The 12,193-nt window shown below is 42.8% G+C and overlaps 1 protein-coding gene across 1 annotated transcript in view; it reads left to right on the top strand.

Annotated features, from left to right (window-relative positions):
• Positions 1-302: 302 nt before the first annotated feature.
• Positions 303-12,193, top strand: part of DNAH5 (dynein axonemal heavy chain 5) — a 165,414-nt gene continuing 153,523 nt past the window's right edge. Inside the window, exons 1-2 of the mRNA XM_081133505.1 lie at positions 303-601; positions 11,053-11,187. Of these exons, the coding sequence (XP_080989631.1) occupies positions 545-601; positions 11,053-11,187 (192 nt within the window). The 5' untranslated portion in view covers positions 303-544. The remainder of the gene's footprint in view (positions 602-11,052; positions 11,188-12,193) is intronic.

Below are 12,193 nucleotides of genomic sequence, written 5' to 3'. Positions count from 1 at the left end.
AGTAAAATCGTGCACATTAAGTTACTCAGAAAAAGTAAGACTGAATATCTTGAGCAATTTATTCAAAGCTGTGGCTTCTCTGATTTGTATTTTGATATGGTTTAAAGTTTCTCAGTGTTCAAAGAAATTAGTCAAATATCTCCCTTGACTCCAAGCTTATTGTTAGGCAGTGTATGGAATTAAACGAACACCAGAAGCTGTGTTGCAACCAAGGAGTTCAAATGCTTTGATTGGCCGATAAACGTGATTAAGAGACATGTTTAAACTGTACAGCATATAAACAGTATCACCCTAACAACACAAGGCTTTGGAACAGAGAAGAGGCCCAAGGGAGAGACTAGAGCAAGAACACTTGAATAGTCTAGGTGTACTTTTATTTTTTATTCTGCGTATCAGGTGAATAATACATGCAAATTAGAAATGTAAAAGTGAACTTCAGGTCCTCCGGGGGACTTTTTGTTTGAAAGTCTGTTGGATGCTGAGTAGGTCTAGGAGATAGAAGAGATCAGTCTGGAAAAGTCCAGGAACTGAGCAGATTGCAGGGATGTTTAGGATCGGTAGAAGGCAGCTCTGGAAGCAGAGCGTCACCCGCGTGTTAACGGTAAGGAGCTCTCGTCTATAAGCTTGCATGTGCCTTTGAGCATCCTCTCACACCTGTGTGGAAAATACCTTAAAAAAGTTCAAAGGTATACATGGATGAAATTGTGAGAGGCATTTTTGTCTACTAATTTTTGGGTGGTGATTAAGGCTACACGTTAATATTTCAAATTTAAAACCAGGGCATTTGTTTGCATCCTTAAGCTTTCCTGCACCTTGCCACCTAAACTGTAACTGCTTGTAGAAATACATGCTGCATCTTTTGGGACGATGCTGCCCGAGGGAAAAACACATTCAGGGTGCTTTGGTCACTGCATTCTTTGAGACCCGTGAGCTTCTGTGGGGATGGGCGGCCGTTAAGGCAGATTCTAGGCTGCGATTTTTCTAGGGTCTGTGAACACGTGCCCCCCCCCCCCCCCCCCCATGCTACAGGTCTGGAAATGAAGTCACAGACCAGAGATGCAAGGATGTGCCTTTGGAGTCACATTGAAGGAGCGTCCCTAGCTCAGGGCTCCGCTCTGCAGCTTTTTATTATGGAAATGCAGACAGGGTGATTGGGACCCTCTTCCACTGCCAATTCATGTCGGGAGCACATGGAGGTTTCCTGGGACCCCCTGGTCAGCCAAGCCCGTGCTTCCTCGGGGCTTGAGCACTGTTTCTTTTATGCATCCCCAATAGCCCAGATGATCCCGCCAGGCTTGCGGTCGCTCCCTCTGCATTTCCTGAGCACTGCGCCACCAGCCCCCCTCCGCGCCCGGAGCCCCATATTCTGATTCATTCTTCCCAGGTCACTGTCTTCCACCAAGCCCCTGCACTTGTTTGCGAGCACTTACTCTTTTAAAAATATGAAAGTACATTTGGTATACAACATTATATTAGTCTTTAGGTTAGTGATTTGACATTTACGTACCTTGCGATGTGCTCACCACACTTAGTCCAGTAACCATCTGTCACGGTGCAAAATTACCGCACTGTTCTCGACTACATGCCCCTTCACCTTCTTACCCCTCCACCCCCTCCCCTATGGCAACCACCAGTTTGTTCTTTGTTTCTATGAGTCTGTTTTTTTGTGTGTGTTTTGATTTTTTTTAAAAAATTTCATAAATACATGAAATGATGCAGTATTTGTTTTTCTCTCTCTGACTTATTTCGTGGAGCATAATGCCCTTTAGGTCCAGTCATGCTGTCACGAATGGCAAGATTTCATTCTCTTTTATTCCTGAGCAATATTCCATTGTATATGTGTACCACATCTTCTTTATGCATTCATCTATTGATGGACACCTAGGTTGGCTAGGTGTGTTGGCTGTTGCAAATAATGCTATTTTAATAATACTATCGTATCTTGGCTATTGTAACTAATTGTAAATAATGCTGGAATGAACATAAGGGTGCATATGTCTCTTTTAATTAGTGTTTTTATTTTCTTTGGATAAGTACTCAGTGGTGGAATTGCTGGGTCATATGGTATACCTATTTTTGTTTTTCAGAGGACCCTCCATACTGTTTTCTGTAGGGGCTGCACCAGTTTGCAGTTCCCTTTTCTCCACACCCTCGCCAACACTTGTTGTTTGTTGACTTTTCGATAATAGCCATTGTGACAGGTGTGAGGTGGGGTCTCACTGTGGTTTTCATTGGCATGTGCCTGATAACTAATGATATTAAGCATCTTTTTGTATATCTGTTGGCCATCTGTAAGTTTTCTTTGGAGAAACGTCTCATCATGTCCTCTGACCGTTTTTGATTGAATTGTTTATTTTTTTTGTCTTCTGAGAAGACTCCCTGACGGCTCCCTTCCCTGTGCCCTCAGCACTTCACTTTTTCGTCTGTGAGAAGCCTTGTCACATCACTGAAGTGAAGTGACATTTGTCTTCATGTCTCTTTCCCTCACTAGATTGTGAGTTCTTGGAGGAGAGGGGTGGCATTCTCTCCATTTGTGAATAGCCTCCCCTTGACACAGAGCCTGGTACTAATGCACCTTAGTTTATGCTTGTGCAATAAATTGAATGAATTAAACTTTTCACATGCCTAAAAAAATTTCCTGTACTTTACCACCAAGTCTAAAATACTAAAATCGATGATAAAACCTTGAGTATAATTAATGAATTAGTTCCTTCTTCAGCGCAAGCTACCTTTGGGGAAAAAGTTAAGTTTTTTTGGAGGCTTCATTTATATATTTAGGATGCTGGTTCTGTTCACTCCACTGAAGTGTGATATTAACAGAATTACTCTAATGCTACAGTATATTATGTAAATAATGACTGCATTTTCTATGGAGTGCACTGATATGATGAAGCACTAAATTATAATGTGGTGACCTACAATAATCAATGACAAAGGTCCCAAAGCTACTTAACTTAAAACTATAAATCTGTGTATATTTAACCTTGGTCTGTTACTGTAATAATTCCATATTATAACTAGGTTATTGTAACATCATAATTGACTTTTTCCAGACTTACATGCAAATAACAACTAAATGTGCCATAAGCTCTATGGGTTTGGAAAAGTCAAGCCAGGTCTCCTTTTTGTTGTTTAATAAACACAAATGCTTTTAAATGAAAAAACTTGAAATATTTCTGTATATATTCACTGACTTATTTGCAAAATATAGCCCAGATATGATAGCTACTTTCTTTCTGCTTTTCTCACAGATAAATACTGTTTAGGACCAATTTACAAGTATACAAAGGAAATGAATTTCAGACTATAGGTTCTGAGTTTTTCCTTCCCTGAAATTAAACTGAAATATATAATTTCGCTGGTTGACTTTGTTGACTTTTAGGAAAAAAAATGACTTGAAAGATTTCTGAAGTCACCTAAAATTTGACTGAAATTCACCTAATTGCAGCTGGCTTTGAAATGGAGACCAGCTGGCCCCCTGTTGCAGGGGTGTGTATGCTCCTGTTTTGCCCTGTATGTATTGTGTTAGGGAACACTGTTGCTCATCAGATTTCAGATTGCTAGGTTTCCCTAAACAGTGATTCTCTGGGGGTAGAGACTGTGTGGGGGAGAGGGCTGATCCTCTGGGAGGTGCACTCCTTCCCCCACTGAGAAACTCTGCAGGGAGGCTGCCATTGTTCCTGGGGTGTGCACAGTAGAAGCTAAGAGGAAAGGAACCCTTGCTGTCAGGTATCTTTTGCAAGCTGAAAGGATGTCCGTTTTGTTATTCTCTGGCAAAATAACCAAACCAGTTTCAATATCCTCTGTTAATCAAGCCCAGACGTGCTCAGCCTGGGGAACACATTTCACATACAAAAGGTCAAAACAATTTCCTTGGAGTGTCAGGAAGTGTATGGCTCTAAGATTTAGCTGTAGAGTGAGGAGAAGGCACATACTGTTTGTTATGGCCCAAGTGAGCACCTTTGAGCCTGACCGAGTTAATGCCCAAGATGCCCATATAGTAATCCTGCCATCGCTATACCCGGAAAGAATGTGACTCTAAGTGCAGACTTACCCACTCCACAAACATCTGCTGAATGACTGCTTGGTGCCGGGCTCTATGCTCCATGATGTGGCAAGAAAGAGCCCTTCCAGGCCTCATGGAGTTTGGGGCTGAAGGTTGTTCTTCCTACCAATTTTGCACAACTCTAGTAATGAGGAAAAGAAAAGAGGTCTGGGGTTGAAGTGACCCAAGATTTACACCCTTGAACTTCATCTAATAAGTTCCTCCCTCAAGTGAGAAGCTGGTTGTACTGATTAGTTGTGATCAGTTCATACCACGATCTGCTGGGAGCAGTGTGTTCAGGGGGCTGCACACTGGAATCGCCAGAAGAGCTTGTGAGAAAAAGCAATGCCAGGGCCCGCTCAGGACAACAGAAGTCACAATTTCTTGGGGGAGGGAGCCCCGGCATCAGTATTTTAAGCACCCAGGAGATTCTATTGAGCAGCCAGCTTTAAGCACTCCAGTTTATTGTGCTGAATAAAGGAAGTTGAGAATGTCATCCTTGTGTCCTAGAGTATAATGTGAATAGTGACATAAATACATGTTTTTTATTATATGGATGAATGCACTTGAATTATTTGTTCCCTGCTGCCAGAGGGGCTCTTGGAATTCTACAAGAGTGTTATTTCTGATCTTGGAGTAAACCGCTGTGGAGTTGGGGAAGATAGAATATATGGCCATGTGAAGGTCCGCTGAGTCTCCATCAGGTCTAGAACTTCGGTGTGCAGACAGTACCCTCTGGGTGAGAATTTGGATGACGAAGTGTTGCAGGAAGAGGAGGCTGTGGTGATGGGGATCCCCCTACACTAGTTTTTGGGTTGGCTTGGGTGGAAAGTCCACATGTAGTAAAAGGTAAAGAGGGGCCTTTATTTGCTTGGAAAGAATGACAAGTAAGAGAGTTAGTAAGTGGGGAGAATTGGGGTCCCTGAAAACTATAGCGAGCATAGACAAGACTCCAGAGCTTCCCCTTAGGACGACACCAGGAGAAGCGATGGGACCTGCTTGTCTCTGCGATGCAGGGGAGCGCAGCCCTGTGCGGCACGGAGGCGTCCCTGCGGCACCTGCTGCCGGCGGCTTCGCCAGCCCTGGAGGTCTCCCGAGCAGAAGCCACTTTGCTGAAGTGCTCTTCCTGCGGGAAGGAGGCGCGCTCCCGCAGCTGCGCCCGTCACCTGAAGAAAGGGAATGAAAGGCGCAGAGGAAAGGCCTGCGGGAGAGTACACTCGGGAGCAGAGAGCTGTTAAGTTGGGGTCCTCCCAGCCAATTAAAGAGCAGGCCTGGGGGCTGGGGAAGCGCCAAGGAGCAGCCTCTCCCGGAGGAAACCGCCCCGTGGGTTGGAACGAAAAAGAGGGAAGCTTTTCTTTTGTTGGAAGACATGGAAAATGGGTTAACTTTGTAGACAGGGTTCTAAGTGGAAATGAGTGGGATAACTGCTTCCCTCACTTTTCTTAATTCTTCATATTTAAATAGGATGTAGGCTGAGCGAGGTCAGTTGTATTTGCTGAGAATTGAGAGGGAGCCAGACTCCACATGAATGGGGGAATTTCCTGCCTTGGTTTATGCTGGAATCACAACAGCATCGAAGACCTGGAGCTTATTGACTGTATTCTGAGCCTGAAATCGTGGACTCATATTGAGCTGAAATAGATTGTTTCAGCCCTTAATTACTTGAGAACGACTTGTAAAATGATTAATTTGGTTAATTTATCCATTGATTAGGCATCAGTGGAGTGTCTACGATGTGGCAGGCACTGTCCGGGGCCCTGGAGATATTGCAAAAATTAAAATAGAAAACACTGCAGAGCTGATGCTTTTGTAGGGATGGTGAGATTCAGTTGATTTCTATTTTACTGCTCAGGAGATAAGGAGAATCAGGTGATATATATGGTAGATAGGTGAGCTAAACTGGCCTGGTCCCTTTGGGTATCCCCTTAAAAAAGAAAAGAAATAGATATATTACTGACAACCAAGCATTGTTGCTGGGCATATACTTTGAATAATTTTTTTATTCTGCTCATGAGTTTTCCCTGATTCATCCACAGTTGGCCTCTTGAGCACTATGGTCATCAGGTGATTAATCATCTGTGGACTTGAGATTGATATTGAGAGCCAAAGCAAAATCAGTCTCAGAGGTATTTATTTACAATGGAGATTTAAGATAAGGAGTTTCAACTGTAATTCATAGACTCCACATTATTTACAGTTATCTCCAAGGAGATTTTAATCTATATTATACTCCCCTGTCCTCTGTGTTTGTGATGTGCCACATGCATACACATACATGAAAGAACAAAACACCCATATCTAACAAATAGAAGTATATGCTTTCAAAAGTATGCAGCAGACCCTCCTTGAAACAGGTCTTGTTCCCAGTTCAGATGTGCAACAAGGGTAATCACATCACCTCGAAAACTTTGTTTTTAAACAAAATATATTTTTGGGCTGCAGAACCCATTTCTTTCCCCATACACTTTGCTGTGCAGACATCCTATGAGGACCTGGTGTATATAGTGTGATGAAGATAAAAGTGAACTTGCATTTCGGAGCAGCAAGGAATGGGGGAAGCTGGGAGCCCAGCCTACTGGCTTCCCCGCAGGGAGCCCACCTCCAAGGCACTTTTAGGTGTTGAGGATGGGGCCGGAGTTACCATTTGCTGAGACAAGGAGTACTGTGGGAGAGTTGGACACAGGCATGTCGCCAGCAGGCACCAGTCCATCCTGGCACTAAAATACCACCAGTGTAACTCAGAAAATGGTGCTGGTTAACTCTAGTCTTCACCCACAACTCCTGTAACTCATGCAATATATGTGGGGTCTCCCCATACTGTTTTCTTGAAACCCTTGAGTGGATTTCAAGAAATAATGTTTATGGAATATCGGTTTAAATGAATGCAAAACTCTTAGCTGCCTGGGACACCCTGTGTGTCGGCCTGGCCCTGCAGACAAGTCAAGCTTGATTCCCAGCCCTGCCACTTACGTAGCAGTGTGCTCTTGGGAAAGTTGTTAATGGTCCATGGTCTCGATTTCCTTGTGTGGTGATAATAGTGTCTGCTTCATAGGGCTTTTGTGAGCATTCAACCTAAGCACAGTAAGCAGTGATGACTAGCAGATCCATGACTAGCAATGCAGCCAGGGCAAAGAGAGCAACATGTACTCTGGCGCATTCACGGGAGGTGGGGACAGGGTGTCTCTGCTCGGCCACAGGGGGCTCCTAGACCAGACAGCTCCATCCCCCATCCACTTCTGGCTGCCAGTGGTGTCAGAGCTTTCTAAGGGTAGAGGGAGCTTAAACATATGTACAATTAAAAAATCATTATTAAAAAGTTTGTTTCACCTGAATTTTGATGTCCAGGGTCAAAGTCTTGGCCATGCCATTTTAATTCAAGTGCTGATTGACTTTGTAGTATCTCAAAAATATCTTTTCAGTTTGGACTTTTCTTTTTACAGATGAGGTAAGGTCTCTCATATAGTTGGGGATTATAAACCTGGAGTCAAAATGAGATGTGTGTTCATGCTCAGTTTATGTACACAAACATGTAGACTTGGGCTTGGGTTCTACAGAGTTGAAGGCAGAGGTTAGTATATTAAAAAATTGGATGGATGAGTTTGTCATGAGAAAAAGTCACAGAGCTCTGTTATGCAAACACGTGGCATTGGTTTTTGTTGAGATTCATTGTTTCAAATCTCAAGTCTCTGGTCTGTGTTAACTTTAGAACCAATGAGAAGTAGCCCAAATGTTAGAGAAGGGATGGAACTTAGTGGTCACCTAGTGCAACACTTTGATTTTGGAGTTGGGGAAACTGAAGCCTGGAGAGCTTAAACGAGAGATGCAAGGTCTTGCAATCAGTGGCAGAGCTGAAGCTGGAACCTACAGCCCCACTCCGACTCCAGGGCTTGTCTGCATGAACTTGCCCTGCCTTGAAAACAGCACCTATTTTTTGTGAGGTAGCACATTAGTCACTCTTTCATTCCAAGGTGGTAGTAACATACGTTGTCACCAAAATGCAGAACTGTTTTAATAATATGTTGCAGATGTCCTTGGTTTCTGGTCATCCTCCCCACCCCCATCACTTGGTGCTTGCTCATGAAATGTAAAACGATTTGAAAGTGACACTTTAAAAAAAAAATCCATAGTTTGCCTCTCGCCTTCTTAATCCCCCTCTGCCCTCGCTCTCCAAGAGTCCTGGACCTTCCCAAGGCCAGCAGGACAAGCACCTCCAGACAGCCAGTCATCTGACCTCCTGTTGCTGCTGTTGCCCAGCAGCCAGAAAGCCGCAGGTTTAGGTTTACGGATGGACAATGCCCTGATCTGACCACTGAATATTTGTTCGACATTATTGACTTTGTGTGGTAGAAAAAAAAAGTTCCTCATAGTATCAGGATACCTTAGCATAAGGCAGTGAAAGTTGAGATTGATCAACACTGGTCTTTCATGTACATGGCACCGGGGTTTACTTTACTTCATGTGACCTGTCATTAGGAGACAGAACAATCAGTGTACGTAAGAACATATCAGTGCTTGACATGCTTTTCAGTATAGCTCTGAAAACATTTCTTTTAACAACACATTGATAATTTGTTTTGTACACATAAAACTGCTTTGGAAGTATTTTTTTTGTCTGTGATATTTAAGTAAAAATAGAAAAATTAGTGTTCTGTTTTAGGGACCAATCTCTCTTCTTTTCTCCACTAGAATATATGTATTTTCCTTTGGAGTCTTGTAAAATTAGGTCTTAGAGTAATGTGTTGCCATGGCAGAATCGTATTTCAGTTTCTGTATTCTTTGGAAGCCTCAAGTTGCTTTACATCCTGACTCTCCTGGTGCTCTACTGTTTAAATTTCTTTTTGGCTGCCCGGCGTTTGCCATATTGTTGTTTTGTAGCTCGGTTCCTGGCTCCCTGGCTGCCCACCGTGTTCTTTAGCTGCCGAAGACATTTAGTACAAACTCAGAGAGATACGTGACTTGGAGAAGCGCATTTTATTCCCGACAGGAAGACAGAAAACAGAACAACAGGATGACTTCCTGGTTTTGGCCGCATTTGAAGAGATTTAAATTTACTTCTATTTGAAGTTTATAGAATGTCTCCTCTGTGTCAGGACTTGGTTAGTTTCTTTTTAGAGAAATGGCAAGAAAATAGACATATTGTTTAGTTTTTTTTTTCCTTTTAAACCTTGTCCCCCCAAGTTCTCTCAAGGAGCCCTTTCAGTCTCAGAAAAATGAAATCCCCAACTTTTATTCTTTACATTTTCTAAAGTTTTTTTGTATCTTAAATAGGTCTTCCTTGACTCTAAATTCCCCTTTATCTGCTAGTACCACACCTCTTTCCTTTAGAGTTGAGTTTCTACAAAGCGTAGTTTGTATTCAGTAGCTTTATTATTTCTCTTTTCACAATCACCCTTTTCTCAAGTCTACATCCATTTGCTTTCTGTCCAGCCGGTAAAGTTATTTTAACGAGGATTCCTCTGTTATCTACTGCTGCGTAACAAACCACACCAGACCTCTACAGCTTGGAGCTCAGCAGCTACCTGTATTTTTTCTCTTGGTTCTGTGGATGACTGGGCTCAGCTGGGCTCAGCTGTTCCGTAAGGCGTTGGTTGGGTTGCGGTCACCTGTAGGCTTGACTAAGCTGGAATGTCTAAGACAGCTTGAAAGTTGCTGCTGGGATGTCAGCTAGGAGGTCGACCGAGGCTGTTGACTGGAATACCTTGGTGGTTCTCCATGTGCTTTCTCCATGTAGCTTGGACCTCTCACTGCATGGTGGCTGGTTCCAAGTGCATTCCCAAGTGCAAAGGCAGAAGCTGAAGGTCTCCTAAGATCTTAGCCTAGGAAGTTTTACAGTTTCACTTCTCCCCACATTCTTTTGGTGAAACTGGTCACAGGGCAAGGCAAATTCAATAGGAGGGTAAATAGAGTCTATCCCTTGAGAGGTTAGTGGGATGGTCACATTGCAAAAGGGATATGGGATGCTGTGGCCTATCTTGTAAACACAATTATTAGGGATAGCCTAATTGACCCAACCAATCTTCTATAGCAGTAGCATGACTGGCCCCTCTCCATGGTTTATTGGTGGTGCTGCCTCCTGGTTTCCTTTCTCTCTTCCCACTCTGCCTTAGCCTTCTCCATTTCTTCTTCTTTCCCTCCTTGCCCCTGGCATATTAGTGTTCCCCAAGGTTCTTCACCTTCTTGTCTTTTCACTCGCCATTTCTTTCTTGGAAAAGTATAGCTGCATAAATGGCATTAAAGGTAATGCACTTAATTCAAGAAATGAATTGAAAGCCTAATGTCCACCAATGGCAAAATGATTGAATAAATTATGGTATAGCCATATTGTTGAACTTTTTGCAGCTATTACACAGGTAGGAACAGTCTGTATTAAAGTGTAAAGAAGTCGGTAATGTATTATTAAGGGAAAAATGCTTGAAAAATTTTATAGTATAATATAGAGATGTGTGTGTACATGTGTTTGCATGAGCATAGTGCATATGGAAAGATATGCTTTAACCTGCTGATATTGGTTATATCGAACATGCCTTACTATTGTAATTAACAACCAGCTTAACGGTAATCAGTGGTATTCAGAAATTAATTTCAAGACCAGATATGGATCTGTAGACAATAAAGATAGAAGATAGTATAGAAGAATATTTCTTCAATGGCTTAGGGAATGTTTACAAAAATGGGGATCTCTTTTTTGTGTGTGTTGAATGCTTATATATGCATAGAAATAAGTCGGCAAAGATTTAGAACAAAATGTTAACAGTAGTAATTTCTGGATGGCAGATGATTTTTATTTCTATTGGCTTTTCTGTGTTATGCAATTTTAAAACTGCGATTTTCATAATAGAAATAACATTATTCCTAAAAATAGAAGATAGTACATAAAACTGGTACCATTAAGCTACTTGTTACCTGTACCCAAAACTGGAAAAAGCAACAATAGTATGAAATTATTGCAAATTGAATTCATTTGAGAATACCAGTTGCCACATAACATTTTTGTTCCTTTCTTGTAGCAAAGACTGAAGGAAGAGAAGGAAGCCAAGAAGGCACGTTTGGATGGGAGGCATGACTATTTATTTGCGATCGTAGCTTCCTGCGTGGACTTGAACAAAGCTGAAGCAGAGGATGCCATTCTCGAGGGGAACCAGGTGCGACACATTTGGGTTCTCGCTGACTTGATTATGCGGGGCGAGGAGGGTCTGCTGACCCTGTCCTATGGCGGAATCCTGTGCTGGGCCTTAGAAGAGGGTGCCAGTGTTAACACGGACACGACTCCATTCTGATTCTGTACAGACGATGGAAGAATGAGCTTAGGGCTCTCCAGGTCTTTATGTTGAGTGGATTACTTATAACTGTTATTTAAATTCCACGATTCTGGCAGCAACGGCTGCATTTCTCTCAATCCAGTGAAGCTGGGCTCAGGCACCATTTTGGAATCTGAGTTTGGAGAACAGAATCTCCTCTCAGTGGCTGATTTATCTTTTTTTTAAAATCTTGTTTTAACCTGGGAGATTGAATTGTGCTCTTGTTTCCTGGCTTTGACTTTGGTTTGGCAGCTGAATCTGGTTTCTTTTGTTTCTGACCTTGACTTCCACTTACTGCCACGATATCCCTTTAAAACCTGGGATGTGATTTGACCCTGCCTGGGAAGGACCAAAATACTGGGGGTATCATTCCCTGGGCTGCGATGAAGGCATATCAGGAGCCCTGTGATGGTTCCTGAAGGCTTTGTGTGTTTTTTTAACTTATTAGGGGAGAGAAGGAGTTGGGGGGGAGGGGGAGAGGGAGAGGGAGAGGGGTGGGGGAGGGAGAGGCGCCCTTTTTGTTGAATGGGTGTCACACTGTTCAGAATGCTTCTCTGTGGTAGGCTCATACATGTTTAACAGTCAGCTTTGGGCAAGAGAGTGGAGGGAGGCACTGAGTGTGAATGTTTGCTGATTTCTTTTGCTCAAATACTCCCACATGGCTGATCCCAGACTACCAACACGGTATTACTAAATGGGATAACAGATGAAAATCACTTAGAAGAGAGACTAGCACAGGGTAAATGAATAAATAAATAAAATTTACCATCTTAATTATTGGTAATTGTTGGGAGGGGTTGTGATCCATTGGCTGTCATGAGCCAGTATGAGTTGGCTCCAGCCCTCCACC

The sequence above is a fragment of the Miniopterus schreibersii genome, assembly GCF_964146895.1.
Source record: "Miniopterus schreibersii genome assembly, chromosome: 3".
NCBI classification, from domain to species: Eukaryota; Metazoa; Chordata; class Mammalia; order Chiroptera; family Miniopteridae; genus Miniopterus; species Miniopterus schreibersii.
The sequence above is the reverse complement of the archived record's forward strand: the minus strand, read 5'-3'. Positions and strand labels throughout refer to the sequence as shown.